Here is an 18,190-nt window from a genome sequence, read left to right as displayed (position 1 = left end):
AACCCTGAAACACTCACATTGAGCCATTAGAGATTCTCAAAGTGGGGTAAAGTTTGTAGAGAGGCAGTTGAGAATTTGCACAGGAAGCTGAGTACCTTGTCTCTACAGCGCTTTGGTGAGTATAACCTGATGCTTTATGGAAGAGACCCTAGTATGGTTTGTGCAGCTGTGGACTGAATTGTTTAAATCAAGTAAATACCATGTGTCCCTACCCCAGCGTGTGCAACACAGAGGAGGTGAAAGGACTGACACTGAGCACCCTCATCTCCCAGACTCACGCGCTCTCATCCCTTCAAGCAGATTTCCAAGCTAGTGAAGCTGAGTCCCAGCAGGAGCCACAGCACAGGCCCTGGGCTTCAGTTTCACTAGAATGGAGCTGAAGCTGGAGGCTCAGTGCTCTGGGCACAGGTCATATGGTCAGGTCCCGACTCTCCACTTCAATCTTATTACCAAGGCTTAGCTTGCCTTCTGACAGCTACACTGACATGGGGAAAAGCGACCCAGAGCTTAAGACTCAACTTTTCTTTCTCCAAAGAGTGCTTTCTTTCTGGAGCCTAGAATAGAAACCCTTTGCTCCCTAGATTTCTCAGGCACTGATTTTCTTATCCTTAGTAGTCAATCCTAATACTTTTCTCCATCTCTCCCTGCCAAAAAAGGATATGGGAAAGCAAAAGGGGAGAAATATCCAGCCCTCTTCCCTAGTTCTCTATTGCCTAGCAAGGGCTGCCTAGCCTTGGCCACTGTTTAGAGAGCTCAAAGGTAGGGGCAATAATGCTCACCTTGGACCCACAGCTGCCAATCAAAGGGCTATAACAACAGGCACCATTTATGTAAACTCTCCTCACCTGCACTGAACCCAAACCACTTGGTTAGTTAATACGATCAATTCACCAGAGTTGAGAAGACAGTGAGGGGGACAATGGCAGCAGCCTCTCACTCCAGGCCCAGAGGCCTCCCCTGAGAGACAGATACCCTGAAAACAAAATGCTCAACATTAGACAGGCTCTGACCTAAGAATGAGCATTCAATCTGGACAGCAAATCCTGCCTTCAAGGCATTGGGATTTATTGAAAAACTACAAACATATTAAAACATCTTTATATACATTTTCACCATTACAAGATTACAAATATACAAATGTAAATTCCATCAAAGTCAGCATCTTGCATATTACAAACAACTGTAGAAAACCTATATCCTAATTCCACCAGTTAAATTGGTATTCCTCATCTGCCAGTGAAAAACTGGCACAGTTCATCCAGCTTCCCAAGTCCAGCTCCTGACAGGGAAACCACAGTATTTACATGGAATGTTTTTCCAAAGCAGCAGTGACACTTGGTTCTGAGAGGAAAAAAAAAAAAAAATCTGTCTGAAAACCTATATCCTAATTCCACCAGTTAAATTGGTATTCCTCATCTGCCAGTGAAAAACTGGCACAGTTCATCCAGCTTCCCAAGTCCAGCTCCTGACAGGGAAACCACAGTATTTACATGGAATGTTTTTCCAAAGCAGCAGTGACACTTGGTTCTGAGAGGAAAAAAAAAAAAAAAATCTGTCTAAAACTCTGACAGCCTCATGGTAGTTCAGGGAAAATCAGGAGTGGTGGCAATCCTAACAATATTTTGATGAAACTCCATAATGATCTTTTCTCAAAATAAGTAATGAAGTATTAAACTGTCCTCTGCTCAGGGCAATGTACTCAACCCAGTTTAATGCAATAAATAATGATTATATATAACTCTTCCAGTCAGAATGAGAAGGAAGGTCCTTGAGCAACAGTGCTTCAAATCGAAAATTTAGTCCTAAGAGAGAGCTCTCTGCCCCATGGAATATCTAATGTCGACAGACACTGGATGTAACCTTTTATCTTCATCCTCATACTCCAGAAAAGTTGCTCTTTCTGACTTGGGTACCAGTGTGAGTCCCTATTATAAAGGAAGCACAGGTTAATTGGAAATTTCAGACTGCATTGGGAAGAGGCATAAAAGAAAATGGAAGGGGCAAAACTAATAAAACAGCCCATCTGTCGATTCCTAGGTCCTCTAAGAAGTCTCTCTTTCACTGAGTCCTGGTCACCATGGTGCAGATCATAGGGGTGTGAAGGAGTCATCCCAGTTTTGACGTTCACTGCTGTCTGTAATTTTCTGTCATGCCACACTTTTTCTTCCTCCAATCACCCCTTTCACCAAAAGTTATCAACCCAGGAAGCTGCTAGGATAAAATGTCAAATATTTAATGGAGGACACCCAGGTATCCCATAAGTTGATGTTGTAAACACTGAGGAATTAAGTTAGTGGCCAACCCAGGAAGTAATACTAGGAAAGAGATGTCCAGAGCCATGCAGTGGAAAGAACTGGAATCTCTGTCCTCAGTCTTAATGCACTGATTATGAAGGAAGGGGGGATCATCCACATGAGCATCGATTCCAACCTTCAATGCCAGAAACTTCTCAACCAAGTCTCAACACAGGTGCTGGTGCCCTTGTGGTGTTAGCTTTCCAAGTATCTGAAGATGCTTTGCTTCGATCCTGAAGTGCTATCATCTGTTTTGAGGCGCTTAGGTGAAGGGGATGTCATTAAAGACAGACCCCTTCTCCTTACCTAGAGAGCAGAGAAAGAGCCAACTCAAGACCTTCATACAAGTACTTAGCTTCACTTAGCTCTTAAGCAGCTCATAGTTAAATCACGGATCATTAGAAAAAAAGAAATAGAAATTTTCCAGGCAAGTTTCAAAGCTGATTACTTACTGCGGGAAGCAATCCCCTTGTACCTTATTGGGAGTGCAAGATTAACACTGCAGCATTTAAGCCTTTAAGCCAGAAATATATATATATTTTCAATTCAATTCAATTCAATTCATTCATTCATTCATTCACTCACTCTGCTGTGGAGAGTCACCAAATCAGTTCTCAAATTCCCTACCCGAGGCTTAGATGATTCCTTTGCTGCCTCAGCCTTGACAGGAGAAAGTGTGTGGAAGACAAAGTTTCTTGAATTTCGGGGAGCACTAGGGTTGAGGTCAGACAGGGCAGCCAGTTTCTGAAGCACAGCTTTGGGCTGGTTTAGCAGTGAGCCCATCTTCAGCTGAGGAAAGAAGAGTCATCAAATTCCTGGTATCAAATTCCAAGTGCCAAGGGAAGAATGAGAAGTCAGCTCCTCCCCGCCTCCACCAGGTATTGAGGGGACACAGTCATACCCTGCTCAAGTAGAAAAGAAATGGTAGGCTCCTTTGACATCTACTTCCATTTCTTGCAGCCACCTCCCTCCCCTAATGAAAGAGCATTCCCTTAACTTGACCTGGGCCTTTATAACACTGAAGATCATGACATCAGGCTAACAAGGTCCCCAACCAACCTGGTTGTCAATTCCCGGTTTGGTGGCTTCAAAAGGATTTCTGAATAAAGACTCTGATTCTTGAATAACCACAGTGCGACTGACTGAAAAGAAAAGACAGAGAGGCTTGTTCTGGACAAAGCTGCGTAGAATTACTTTTAAATCGAAACAAGCTAACAAGCCTTTAACTAAACCAATAAACTAAAGCCATAGGAACTCTGATTATTTTATAATCATGACTTGAAAGTACAGTTAAGTGGCTTAAGAGAAGACAGACAACTCAGCTGAACTTATTGTCTAATTAACAGTAATAATAAGAAAAAACAAGAGTGTTAAGAGTGTTAAGGAGTGTTTAAGAGCTTCAGCTCTGGGGTTAGGCATATCTGGGTTCAAATTCCAGCTCTAACACGTAAGTATATAATCCTGGGCAACTGAATAAAGAAGCCAGAATTCACTCCTCTGAGCTGCCTTAGAACATAAAGCAAAACAAGCTACCTATACTCACAATCACAAGGTCGACTGCCTGATAGTCTAAGATGGAAAGAACACTGTCTCTCCCCATCTGAGGAACCTCTTTAAGATAACATTAGACACCGGCCCATGAATAAGCTGCAACAGCCCCTGAAGGCTGGAGTCACCTCTAAGGCTCCAGCACTAACAATCCACAGGGCTAGACCCTGAGGAGGACTAAGAGCTCACCATTCTTCTGCAGAGCTTTGGCTGTAACTTTCTTGGCCAGCATCATAAACTGACTATCTTCCCCAATCTCCTCTTCTTCTTCAGCTGCAATTTTCCCCTGCTGTGCCTGAAAATAAAAATCAGACAGCATTAACAGAAGCCCACAGCTCCCCCAAATAATTAGTATAGCCTGGAAGCTACAGTACTTGGGATAGCATTTGTTTTCCTTTTTGCAACTCTTTGTTTCTTTAGACAAAAAAAAAAAAAAAAAAGAAAAGGATTTTGGACAAAAACATGACTAGAACTGCCCATGGTAACCTTCTCAAAGCACAAAAGAAAATTCAAGGATTAAAAGGGACAGCAATATATTGCCCAAGATTTTGATGACTATCATGACAAGCTGGGTGATGGAGTGACCCTCATAAGTAGGGTCGGAATTGGAGAATTTCTTGCAGGCTTCCTACCTGGTCCCGAAGCCACTGCTCTCGTTCAATTCGCTCCTTCCTCCATCTGGCTTCCGTCTCATCAAGCTGTTCTTCAGTCTGATCATCATCAGAGTCTCTGTGGAACAAGTCCATCTGGGAAGCATCATCTAAAGCAAAGAGTTAAGGCTATTAGCATTCTGCAATCCCCACAAGAGAGGGTGTCTCAACAGACACAAGTGAACCCTTTTCATTTACAATATACGGACACAAGCTTTTCCTACCCATTAATAGAAAATAAAGGTCAAGGCAAGGTCCTCCACAGCTGCCTGCTATAGTTTTGATTTCCTCTTGCTGTCTTAAACTGGACAAACATGTACCTTGTACAATTTGCTTCTAAAGGCAACAATCAAAATACCTATGTTTTTCCATCGGAATTTCCTCATTCGTCCAGGACCATCACTGTGCAGGTCCCCATCAGCAAGGTACCTTTCTTGGTACAAACGTAACTGTCGCTTATCATCATCCAACATTGTTTTCCTACAACAGGAGAAATATGGTGTTCAAAACCAGGACCACTCTGGCTGGTTATAGGGCCTGCCTTAAGACACAGCCCATTCATTATTCAGAACGGCTTGCTGGGATACTGACATGTGTATTTTCTTGATTTGACTCTGCAGTTCCTCATCAGAAGGAAGTAATTCATCAATTACATCCTCTTCATATTCATCAAGCTCTTCCCCATCATACTCATCTTCACTTCCCACGTCACTCCCTGACACCTCTGCCTCATCCTCCAGGTATTTCTTCAATCTCCTGGAAAATTGAAAATTAGAAAATACAACAATGAATATACACACAGCAATGAGAGAAGCAGAACACAGAGCCATCTCTAATAACAATAAGATTAAATTAATAATAATACTACATTTTGATAATACTTAAAAGTCTATTATTTACTATATACTGTGTGCCAATAACTGTGCTTTGGAGCATTACTGCATTATCTCAGGGAGGGGTATTATTATTCCCTTCAATTTTCAATTGAAGGAACTGAAACTCAGAGAGTAAACAATTTACCAATGGTCACATAGCTGGGAGGCAGCAGAGCCTGGATTCAACCTAGGTTGGTGACTCTAAAGCCAGAACTCTCAATCTCCTCTATATATTTGGGACATACTATTGAAGTATGTATGTCCATACATACTTCAAAATAGTTTGAAGGTTCAAACTATTTTGTCTTGTATTTAAGCTTACCAGCTTCAGGAGACAGACTAGAGATAGTATAGTATGGAAAGGTAATAGACTGGGGTCGCCCGCCAAATCTTGACCCTCAAGTTAGAGGTATGACTGAAGCTCAGAGTTAGTAGTAATCAAAACCACTGCAAGTTAGTTTTTCTGGCTTCAGCTCACATCGAGAACAAATCTGCTGTCATCTGAGTTCGAAGTGCTGTCACCTATGGTCATGAGTGGCAGAAGCTTGATGGCTTTCTGAAGGCTGATTTTTTTTTTTATAAATTTATTTATTTATTTATTATTTATTTTTGGCTGTGTTGGGTCTTTGTTTCTGTGCGAGGGCCTTCTCCAGTTGCGGTGAGCGGGGCCACTCTTCATCGCGGTGCGCGGGCCTCTCACTGTCGCGGCCTCTCGCTGTGGAGCACGGCTCTTCGCGGTGCGCGGGCCTCTCACTGTCGCGGTCTCTCGCTGTGGAGCACGGCTCTAGGCACGCAGGCTCAGTAGTTGTGACTCACGGGTCCAGGTGCTCCACGGCATGTGGGATCCTCCCAGACCAGGGCACGAACCCGTGTCCCCTGCATCGGCAGGCAGACTGTCAACCACTGCGTCACCAGGGAAGCCCCGAAGGCTGATTTTTTATGAAAGACTTCCATTATTATTTTAAAGCTGAGTTCCTCTAACTCCTAGGGTTCCTGAAGAATTCCTTCAGGGGCCAAATAGCCACTAAGCTTCTCAATCTTCCCATCTACCGTCTTTGAGCAGTTCAATTTTTAGCTGCCATTCTTTATAAGATTTCATTTGAACAAAGGCCTCTATAGTTAAATAAGGTTTAAGAACCATTGTCTTAGAAAAAAAATCTATAGATGGCCCAAAGCTGTATGAATAGTTAATTTGACAGGTGACAAATTAGAAGCCCAAACTGATCTCAATAGAATGGAATGATGGGCTAAAAACAACAAAATAAATCTAATAAGGATCAATATGATGTCCTATATTTGAATTCCAAAAGTCATCCACAAATAATAAGATGTGGAATACCTATTAAAATGGTTTTTATAAAACCTTCAATATCAAGGAAAAAGGCTTACAGATATGGTAAGTAGGAAAAAAAAAAGCAAGATGCAAAATTGTACATACAAAAAAAATTGTACAGATCTCAACCACATAAAAATATATGCTTGAAAAAAAGTTATGAGGTAATAATAACCACCACCACCACTTTCAAAAATATCCTGGACGGTGGACATGGATGACTTTTTTTTTTTGGCTGCGTTGGGTCTTCGTTACTGCAAGCGGGCTCTCTCTAGTTGCGGTGAGCAGGGGCTACTCTGTTGTGGTGTGCGGGCTTCTCTTTGCAGTGGCTTCTCTTGCTGCAGAGCACGGGCTCTAGGCATGCGGGCTTCAGTAGTTGCAGCACTCGGGCTCAGTAGTTGTGGCTCTCGGGCTCTAGAGTACAGGCTCACTAGTTGTGGCACACAGGCTCAGTTGCTCCGCGGCATGTGGGATTGTCCCGGACCAGGGATCGAACCTGTGTCCCCTGCATTGGCAGGTGGATTCTTAACCACTGCACCACCAGGGAAGTTCCTGGATGACTTTTTATTTGTCTTTCTGTATTCTTTGAAATATTCCAAAATAAATGGCTTACTTTCATGATCAAAACGACAACAGGGCTTCCCTGGTGGCGCAGTGGTTGAGAGTCCGCCTGCCGATGCAGGGGACACGGGTTCGTGCCCCGGTCCGTGAAGATCCCACATGCCGCGGAGCAGCTGGGCCCATGAGCCATGACCGCTGAGACTGCGCGTCCAGAGCCCGTGCTCCGCCAACGGGAGAGGCCACAACAGTGAGAGGCCCGCGTACCGCAAAAAAAAAAAAAACGACAAAAAAATATTAAAAAAATAAAGGGGGGTCATTTGCCTGAGACTAGCATGAGGAAAACCTGGAATGACAGTAATTCATAGGAAAAAAGACATGGGGAATTTTAGTCATCTACTAGATCCTCAGGATCTACAGTGACTCAGCTCTTATGCTCTTTGGTTACTTTATAAGTAGTATGCAACCAGAACAAGGGATGTGGTTGTACCACTGTATAGAGTGGTAGTCAGACCACACCTGAAGATAAAGAGAGTATCCATACATGTGAAGAGTCTGGAAGCAATGTCACGTGAGAAACAGCTGAAGAACTAGGGATGTTTAGTATAGGAATCACTTCAGGAGGACATGACCATCTCTGAATACTCAAGAGATATCATGTAAATGGATTTTATTCAATCTGTGTTATCCACAAAAAAACAAAAATAGAACCAGCAAATGTAGCAAGCTACAACTCAACTGTCAGGAGAACTTTCTTGCAGCTGAAGGAAGGGACATAACACCTACATTTGCCTTTTCAACTTCTCGGATTGCTGCAAGAGGTCTTCCTCATCATTATCTTCATGGTCTTCTAGTGCTGGGTCTTCACTGTCAGAGTCACTGTGTTCACCCTGCAAAATCATATAGCATCACATGCAAAGTTACACAGAATAAAATGTGTCCTCAACTAAGACATGAATTTATAAACTTCTGCCCAAACATTTCATTCCAGGAAATTGCTTCTGATAACATGCCAAACAGAATTCTCAAGAACTCAAACTACAAAACAAGCAAACACAGCAGCAATACATGGAGTTCAGTTATGATTACTCTGTCCCCTTCAAACTCACCTCATCACTATCAAACTCATTATCATTTGGGACAAGCTGAAAGTCTCCAAATTCCTCCTCTTCACCTTCTTCTTCCCTAAAATGCAAATCAACAAATCAATAAACAAGTTGAAAGCAAACTACAAGCAGTCAGCCAACTTAGGAACTGATAATATTTTATAGCACCAACAATCTCTTCAAGAAACAGGAAATGAGATATCTTGCCTTTAAAATAATTTTTAAATTGTGATAAAATACACACAACATAGTTTACTATCTTTACCATTTTAAGTGTACAGTCCATTAGTGTTAAGTACATTCACATTGTTATGCAACCAACCTCCAGAACTCTTTTCATCTTACAAAACTAAAGCTCTATACCCTTTCAATAGCAACTCCCCATTCTTCCCTCCCCACAGTCCCTGGCAACCACCCTATTACTTTGTGTCTCTATGAATCTGACTACTCTAAGTACCTCATGTAAGTGGAATCATACAGTATTTGTCTTTTTGTGACTAGCTTACTTCACTTAGCATAATCTCCTCACAGTTCATCCACGCTGTAGCATGTATCAGAATTTCCTTCCTTTTTAAATGCTGAATATTATTCCACTGTGTATGTATCCACTTGGGATGCTTCCACCTTTTGACTATTACGAATAATGCTGCTATGAACATGGGTGTACAAATACCTATTACAGATGCTGTTCTCACTTCTTTTGTGTATATACCCAAAAGTGGAATAACTGCTGGGTGTGAGGTAGTATCTTATTATGGTTTTGATTTGCATTTTCTTTTCTTATTTATTTAATTTATTTTTATTTTTGGCTGTGTTGGGTCTTCGCTGCTGCGCATGGGCTTTCCCTAGTTGCAACGAGCAGGGGCTACTCTACATTGCAGTGCGCGGGCTTCTCATTGCGGTGGCTTCTCATTGTGGAGCACGGGCTCTAGGCGCGCAGGCTTCAGTAGTTGCAGCACGCAGGCTCAGTAGTTGTGGCTCACAGGCTCTAGAGCACAGGCTCAAAAGTTGTGGCGCATGGGCTTAGTTGCTCCGCAGCATGAGGGATCTTCCCAGACCAGGGCTTGAACCCGTGTCCCCTGCATTGGCAGGTGGATTCTCAACCACTTTGCCACCAGGGAAGCCCCTGCATTTTCTTAATTATTAGTGATGTTGAGAACGTTCATGTGCTTTTTCTTGCCTTTTTTTACCCTGTTCCCCACTAACTAAATGAAAGCATTTTAATTTCCTTACTATGCAAATATGAGACTCAAACAGACTGCAAGACTCTCAGACAGGATATGAAGCCCCTAAGATGACCATTTATTCCTGAGCCCAGAGAACCTACCCCAGTATTTTATCAGAACACTGGACTTGCCAAGTTCCCTCCAATCACTGAGACTCACCTGTCTGTTGGGAAAGAGCCTGAGCAAAGAGCAAGTGCTTCTTCCATTGGATCACCCAGACTGCTCTCCTTCTCCTGCTTATTTAACACTGATGGAGCCAGAGTAGAGACATCTACATCACAATGAAGAAAAAGATTTGTCACCAAGAAATGACAGCTTTATCCTCTCTCCCCAGCCATCTGAAGACATGCCGGCTCAACTCAGTTCTAACGTAAGCTTGCCAAAAAGAGCTCACCATTCATTCATTCATTCAACAAATCCTTATTTAGTGCTTACTATGTGCCAGGCGCCAGGAAGACAGCAGCAAACAAAACAAAGATCGCAGTTCCCAAACAGCTTACATTCTAGCAGAGGTGTGAGGAGGAGAAAGGGGTGTGCAGGTGGAAGTAATAAGTTAGCATTTATATGAAATTTTCTATGCAGCAGACACTGCTCTAAGCTCTGCACATATATTAACCATAAATGACAAGTCATATGGCCAAAGCTAAAGCAGTTTTAAGTTGATACTTCACCACTCTAAGAAAGTAAGAGCTCTAAATGTCAGGAGCTAAGCAGTGAATTCAACCTATGCTCAAGAATCCACCACAGCTCTGTTTTCTGTGAACGTCTCACCTGAGAGTAAGGGGCTTCTCTTCAAGGACACTGACTTAAGATATTTGGCTGTGGTGAACATGATGCTCTGTTGGATAATTACCCTGAGAAGTAAATTTTCCTGAACAAAGATCCAGAAGTTCCTCCATGTTCTCTTTCTTGTCGCTCTTCCTGGACAGAGGTTTTTCAGCCTGAGATGTGAACTTTCCTGTACACAAATCCAACAGCTCATCCATGTTGGCGTCCATGGCGTTCTCATCCATACTGGCCAATGGCAATCGAGGCTTCAAAGCTTGGTACTGATTCCTGTGGTTTCTAACATTTAAGAACCTACAAGCCCAATGGAGAGTGTAAGAAATTCTCTAGGAAAAAAACAAAGTGGTGGGTGAAAAGCCCGAACTCATCTCCAATACCAAAGTTAGAAGCTGAATCCTGAACCAGAAGACAAGAGTGTCACACTTTAGCCTGTGACAATCTAAAGAGGGAGGGGGAAGTTTATGAAAGAAAAAAGCCTATTCAAAAGGTAAAGGGTAAGGGACTTCCTTGATCACTGAGACTCACCTGTCTGTTGGGAAAGAGCCTGAGCAAAGAGCAAGTGCTTCTTCCATTGGATCACCCAGACTGCTCTCCTTCTCCTGCTTATTTAACACTGATGGAGCCAGAGTAGAGACATCTACATCACAATGAAGAAAAAGATTTGTCACCAAGAAATGACAGCTTTATCCTCTCTCCCCAGCCATCTGAAGACATGCCGGCTCAACTCAGTTCTAACGTAAGCTTGCCAAAAAGAGCTCACCATTCATTCATTCATTCAACAAATCCTTATTTAGTGCTTACTATGTGCCAGGCGCCAGGAAGACAGCAGCAAACAAAACAAAGATCGCAGTTCCCAAACAGCTTACATTCTAGCAGAGGTGTGAGGAGGAGAAAGGGGTGTGCAGGTGGAAGTAATAAGTTAGCATTTATATGAAATTTTCTATGCAGCAGACACTGCTCTAAGCTCTGCACATATATTAACCATAAATGACAAGTCATATGGCCAAAGCTAAAGCAGTTTTAAGTTGATACTTCACCACTCTAAGAAAGTAAGAGCTCTAAATGTCAGGAGCTAAGCAGTGAATTCAACCTATGCTCAAGAATCCACCACAGCTCTGTTTTCTGTGAACGTCTCACCTGAGAGTAAGGGGCTTCTCTTCAAGGACACTGACTTAAGATATTTGGCTGTGGTGAACATGATGCTCTGTTGGATAATTACCCTGAGAAGTAAATTTTCCTGAACAAAGATCCAGAAGTTCCTCCATGTTCTCTTTCTTGTCGCTCTTCCTGGACAGAGGTTTTTCAGCCTGAGATGTGAACTTTCCTGTACACAAATCCAACAGCTCATCCATGTTGGCGTCCATGGCGTTCTCATCCATACTGGCCAATGGCAATCGAGGCTTCAAAGCTTGGTACTGATTCCTGTGGTTTCTAACATTTAAGAACCTACAAGCCCAATGGAGAGTGTAAGAAATTCTCTAGGAAAAAAACAAAGTGGTGGGTGAAAAGCCCGAACTCATCTCCAATACCAAAGTTAGAAGCTGAATCCTGAACCAGAAGACAAGAGTGTCACACTTTAGCCTGTGACAATCTAAAGAGGGAGGGGGAAGTTTATGAAAGAAAAAAGCCTATTCAAAAGGTAAAGGGTAAGGGACTTCCTTGGTGGCACAGTGGTTAAGAACCTGCCTGCCAATGCAGGGGACACAGGTTCATGCCCTGGTCCAGAAAGATCCCACGTGCTGTGGAGCAACTCAGCCCGTGCACCACAACTACTGAGCCTGCACTCTAGAGCCCACGAGCCACAACTACTGATCCCGCGAGCCACAACTACTGAGGCCACATGCCACAACTACTGAAGCTTGTGCACCTACCACATGCCACAACTACTGAAGCCTGTGCACCTAGAGCCCGTGCTCCGCAACAAGAGAAGCCACCACAACAAAGAGTAGCCCCCACTTGCTGCAACTAGAGACAGCTCATGCATGCACAGCAACGAAGACCCAATGCAGCCAAAATTAAAAAGATAAATAAATAAATTTATTTTTTTAAAAAAGCCAATTCTAAAAAAAAAGGTGAAGGGTAAAGGATAATTTTTGGCTTCAAATGGTGCTAGAGTAGGGCTTGGTGTTATAGCCATGTAATGTGCCACAGAAGTGTCAATTCTCAATCCCACCCAACAATCCTAACATAGTAGGATGGATGCAGAGAAATCTGTTGACCTTATAAGAGCTATGCATGTCATACAATGCAGAAATTGAAGGATCAGAATGCCAGCAAGGCTATTTACTTTTTTTTTTTTTAAATAAATGTATTTATTTATTTATTTATTTTTGGCTGTGTTGGGTCTTCATTGCTGTGCGTGGGCTTTCTCTGATCGCGGCAAGCAGGGGCTACCCTTCATTGTGGTGCGTGGGCTTCTCATTGTGGTGGCTTCTCTTGTTGCGGAGCACGGGCTCTAGGCGCCCGGGCTTCAGTAGCTGTGGCTCGCAGGCTCCGTAGTTGTGGCTCACGGGATCTAGAGCGCAGGCTCAGTAGTTGTGGCGCATGGGATTAGTTGCTCCATGGCATGTGGGATCTTCCCGGACCAGGGCTCAAACCCGTGTCCCCTGCATGGGCAGGCAGATTCTTAACCACTGCGCCACCAGGGAAGCCCAAGCCTATTTACTTTTAATTTTCTAGACAGACTTTGTTCAAACGTGTGGAATGTAATACTAATGGTCTGTACACCTCTTTCTCAGAAGAGAAAGCACAGATGGAGCGACAGAAGCTCACTTTATTTTTAAACAAAATTAAGCAGTACCCAGCACCATCCACCCACAGAAACATAAAACTACCTACCCATCTGCATCCAACAGTTGGCTCTGAGTGTCATCTTCTAAACAGAACTGAAAGTCTCCTGCTCCTAGGAAAAGTGTCTTAGGCTCTGGGGAGGCGTTATACAGATCCTGGGAATCCTCTATGGGAAGTGAAGGCTCAGACAGCTTTCCTGAACTCTGGCACCAAAACAAAACCAAACAAAAACAAAACATTTTACAAATGTCATTCACTGTCATGACAACAACAGAAGTTGATATTTGTAAAATTTAATCTACTCTCAGGCAATTGCAGTTGAGGAGGACAATGCATAGCCAAGAGGAGCATAAAGAAAAATATTTTCAAGAAAGTAAGAACCTTGGATGAGGCTTGTTTTTAATACACAAATGGGGGGACTTCCCTGGTGGTGCAGTGGTTAAGAATCCGCCTGCCAATGCAGGGGGCACGGGTTCGAGCCCTGGTCTGGGCAGATCCCACATGCCGCGGAACAACTAAGCCCGTGAACCACAACTACTGAAGCCCACACGCCTAGAGCCCATGCTCCGCGACAAGAGAAGCCACAGCAATGAGAAGCCTGAGCAACGCAATGAAGAGTAGCCCCCGTTCCCCGCAACTAGAGAAAGCCCTGCGTGCAGCAACAAAGACCCAACACAGCCAAAAATAAATAAATAAAATAAATTTATATATATATAAAAATACAAAAAGGGGTGGATTTTTTAAACTAAACATACACAATGTGGTGGGAGTTGTTGGCTCGGACACACTTTATTTAGCAATGTGGGAAGCAAAAGGGGAAGGAGATTAGAAAACCACTGCCATCTTACCTTAGAAGCTGAGCTGACCAAACTGGCTCGAAATAGTCCAGGGGAAGGAGATCTGAATCCTCCTGACGTAGGGAAAAGACTGGTCCCACGGCCTGTTTGTCTGTTGCAAGGCTGATAGGATGGAATTGTGGAGCCTATCAGCTCAAAGCTGCTATTGTGGCTGCTCTCCTTTGTCAGTAATGAGCATGAATCATCTTCATCTAAAGAAAAATAACTTTTAAGTGCATAATTCCAGAAATAAGTTAGATTTGTTTAGGAAAAAGAGTTGAGAATGAAACTGTCAGGTAAGACCCATTGGCAAACCTCTCAAGTTACATGTTCCAAAACATTACATTAAAGGTCAATTATGGAGGCTTCCCTGGTGGCACAGTGGTTAAGAATCTGCCTGCCAATGCAGGGGACACGGGTTCGAGCCCTGGTCCAGGAAGATCCCACATGCCATGGAGCAACTAAGCCCGTGCACCACAACTACTGAGCCTGCGCTCTAGAGCCCACGAGCCACAACTACTGAGCCTGCACGCCACAACTACGGAAGCCCGCGTGCCTAGAGCCTGTGCTCTGCAACAAGAGAAGCCATCGCAATGAGAAGCCCGCGCACAGCAACGAAGAGTAGCCCCCGTTCACCGCAACTAGAGAAAGCCCGTGCACAGAAATGAAGACACAACGCAGCCAAAAATAAATAAAATAAATAAATTTTTTTTAAAGAAAGGTCAGTTATGGTACTAAGATAACATTATATAATTAGGGTTTATCACTGTGAGCTAAGTGGCACCTGAAAGTTCCTGTCTTTCTGCCTAATGCCTATGATCACTCTCTCCATTATCCAATCACTTACACATCTTCCTTTGATCTACATATGATAGAAATGTTTCATGTTTCGTTCAATCAACACATACTCACTAAGGACCTATTATATGCTCATGGTCAACTGTAAAGAAACTGCATTTAAGTTTTCAAAAACTGGATCAAGAAAAATATTCTAATTCATAAATTCCTGTCATTGCCACAGGTAAGACTGGGAAAAGTCCACTAGGGTTCCAAAAAATGGAACCTTAAGGAATTGTAGTCCTTAAGTGTCAAAGCTGGAGGATCAGAGAAAAGTCACGTTCTGCAAAAGAGTCACTACTTACCTAGTTTGCTAGGTCTTTTGCCTGAGTTTTCATCTATTTCTGATTTTTCTTCACTAGCGGAGTAACTACAAAATAAGAAGGTAAATTGTTTGAGTATCTGTTTCTGCTTCATACTAGGGGGGCAAATACCAGGGAATCTTATCTTTCCTTAGAGAGAATTACTTACGCCATCTTGGAAGAGTTGTCCTTAAATAGAAGGAAGCAATCTGACAAGAGAGGCTTGGGGACAGAGAGAAGGCCAACTGACTTGCCAATTTCACCACTGCCATCATTGTTTTCTTTATCCATTTCTTTCTCATCTTTGGTTTCTATTTCTTCACTATCGAGAAGGAATTCTGCAATCTTTACCAATCACACAACACAAAAACAGAATAATACAAGTCAAACAATTTAAAAGCAAACACACTGTCAGCCTGAAATATGGCTGCTTAGTTACAAGTCACATCTTAAATCTGAAAAGGTAAACCTGAAGGAAGCTCAGTCTAACCATTATCATTAACACAATTTATGCTGACACTTCTAAAGCTCTTTTATACTTATGTTACTTTACCTTTACCCTCCCCAAACTGCCACAGATCATGAAAGAACCGGATTATCACTTTATTGAGTCAATGAGAGGTTACATGATTAGCCTGAGATTGCAGGACAACTACCGACCTCCAACCAACCACAAACTATGACATCCTGCCCAGTTCAACCACGGCTTTCCTCTTCCTTTACCCAGGGTTAAACGTTAACCAGTTCTTTTAAATGACTCCAGTGTTCAAACAAGGACGATTTTCTTTTTTCTAATACCAAAAATCCTATCATCATCTGTCTTCTCTAGGTGGAAAACAATACTATAGAAAAAGGGCAAGAGGCCCTTCTACAAATACCTTCCTCAACAAAGAATGAAATTAACTCAGGAAGGTCTCGGCCTGTCTGAGAATTTATTCCAGACCTCAACCTGGCCAAGGTTAAAAGTGCTTTTTATTCTGAATAGAGAAACCTAAATGAACAACAAAGATGAAAGTCTCTATTAATACAAAGCCATTTCGATATTAGCATGATAGTGCAATATATAAACCAACAGGTAGAAGCCAAGGCTATGGCTCTGTGAACTGCAGGTGTTCCCTGGTGCTGAAAGGACTGAAAGCACTAATATTTAAGTACATATGAGCTACATTTATCTCTGCCCCTGAAATCTCTTATACAATTGAACATGCTCATTATATTCTTACTCAAATCTGATTTTCTCTCTTCCTATTCACCATGACCTAGTAACAAAATCACATAATTGTCAGAAACCTCCTGATTGCCTTCTTCCTCCTCTTCCTCCTCTTTCGCCTCTTCTTCCTCCAAAGCTTCCTCTCCCTCCTCTTCCTCCTCTTTCGCCTCTTCTTCCTCCAAAGCTTCCTCTCCCTCCTCTTCTCCGTCTTCCTCGGACTGATCCGTCATTTCTTCCTCCTCCTCCTCCTCTTCTTCAAATCCATCTTCATTATCTAACTTAAGTAATGCTTGGCGCTTTTGGCGCTCCTCAGACCTTCGGAGTTTCATTGCTTCTTGCAGCTTAGCTTTCAGCACCTGAAGCTTTTCCCCTGAACATAAATATGAAGAGATGCTTTAGACATAATGACCAACTACACACTACAACAACACAAGTGTCCACTTTAGGCAACTCCAGAGGTGTTCTAGACACATCCCAAAAGGAAAATCAGAGACCTTAGGAATCTAGGCTTTTGTTATCTTAACAAATGGAGAATATCATGAATTGAGTGCAGGAGATAACTTCCATAATTTTGTTCTACACCCTGGGATAATATATTTCAGAGATTATAAAATTATTATTTAAAAGGGTAAAAATAAAAAAGATGGGTGGGGGGGAGTGGGCCTTCAAGTCTCTGGTTCAGAAGCCATGAAGGAAAATATTGATAAATTTATCCACATTAAAGAAAAAGAGAAACAACTCAAGAGTAAAATGGGCAAACGATATGAACTGGTAGTTCACAGAAAGATGAACATATACTGTAAATAAAATTAAAAATAATGCTTAAGGGCTTCCCTGGTGGCTCAGTGGTTAAGAATCTGCCTGCCAATGCAGAGGACACAGGTTCGAACCCTGGTCCAGGAAGATCCCACATGCCACGGAGCAACTAAGCCCGCGAGCCACAGCTACTGAGCCCGCGGGCCACGACTACTGAAGCCCGCGCACCTAGAGCCCGTGCTCTGCAACAAGAGAAGCCACCGCAATGAGAAGCCCATGCACCGCAATGAAGCGTAGCCCCTGCTCGCCGCAACTAGAGAAAGCCTGAGCACAGCAACAAAGACCCAATGCAGCCAAAAATAAAATTAGTAAAAATAAAATTGAAAATTATTTTAAAAAATAATGCTTAACGTCACTTCTCATTAGAAATACAAATCAAAATAATGAGATACCATTTTTTATATATTTGGCAAAAATTTGAAGGCTTGATAATATCCGTTATTAACCAGAAGAAACAGGAACTCTTATACACCGTGATTCAGAGTGTAAATCGGTGCAACTATTTTGAAGGGCAATGGGATGATATATATATATATATATATATATATTTTTTTTTTTTTTTTTTGACTCACTGATTCCACTGTAAGGAATTCTGCATCAAAATTTACTAACATATATCTGATACTAGGACGCAATATTGTATGAAATACCAAAACTGAAACAAACACAATGTCCATTAATAGGAGTATGGTTATACAAATCATGTTATACTTGCACAATGGAATATCACGCAGCTGTTAAAAAAAAAAAAAGTCCCCAAAGCAATATGTGTATCTGAACTCTTGAGTTAGGTGGTCTGGATTAGGCTGCTAGTTCTACTACTTACTAGTTATATAAATTTGAGCAAGTTGTTTAAATGCTTTGTATATCAGTTTCTTCACATATAAAATAAGGACACTAATGTTATTTGCTGTAAAGCACCTAGAGCAGTGCCTGGCAGAGAGTATAAGTGTTCAATGTCTCTCTCTCTCCCTCTCTCTCTCTCTCTCTCTCTCTCTCTCTCTCTCTCTCTCACTCACACAC

General features: G+C 42.4%; 1 protein-coding gene across 1 annotated transcript in view; it reads right to left on the bottom strand.

Moving 5' to 3' along the window:
- Positions 1-1,401: 1,401 nt before the first annotated feature.
- The window catches only part of CLSPN (claspin), a 30,102-nt gene continuing 13,313 nt past the window's right edge, over positions 1,402-18,190 (bottom strand). The window contains exons 10-25 of the mRNA XM_007120903.3: positions 16,432-16,721; positions 15,311-15,486; positions 15,145-15,209; positions 14,015-14,214; positions 13,215-13,369; positions 11,596-11,822; positions 10,902-11,013; positions 8,368-8,443; positions 8,045-8,148; positions 5,084-5,248; positions 4,851-4,972; positions 4,475-4,602; positions 4,032-4,137; positions 3,354-3,436; positions 2,922-3,083; positions 1,402-2,600 (exon numbers count right to left, since the gene is read on the bottom strand). Of these exons, the coding sequence (XP_007120965.2) occupies positions 2,490-2,600; positions 2,922-3,083; positions 3,354-3,436; positions 4,032-4,137; positions 4,475-4,602; positions 4,851-4,972; positions 5,084-5,248; positions 8,045-8,148; positions 8,368-8,443; positions 10,902-11,013; positions 11,596-11,822; positions 13,215-13,369; positions 14,015-14,214; positions 15,145-15,209; positions 15,311-15,486; positions 16,432-16,721 (2,282 nt within the window). The 3' untranslated portion in view covers positions 1,402-2,489. The remainder of the gene's footprint in view (positions 2,601-2,921; positions 3,084-3,353; positions 3,437-4,031; positions 4,138-4,474; positions 4,603-4,850; positions 4,973-5,083; positions 5,249-8,044; positions 8,149-8,367; positions 8,444-10,901; positions 11,014-11,595; positions 11,823-13,214; positions 13,370-14,014; positions 14,215-15,144; positions 15,210-15,310; positions 15,487-16,431; positions 16,722-18,190) is intronic.

This window comes from Physeter macrocephalus, chromosome 3 (assembly GCF_002837175.3).
Source record: "Physeter macrocephalus isolate SW-GA chromosome 3, ASM283717v5, whole genome shotgun sequence".
Classification (NCBI taxonomy): Eukaryota; Metazoa; Chordata; class Mammalia; order Artiodactyla; family Physeteridae; genus Physeter; species Physeter macrocephalus.
Note: the sequence above shows the minus strand (reverse complement) of the source record. Positions and strands in the feature narration are given on the sequence as shown.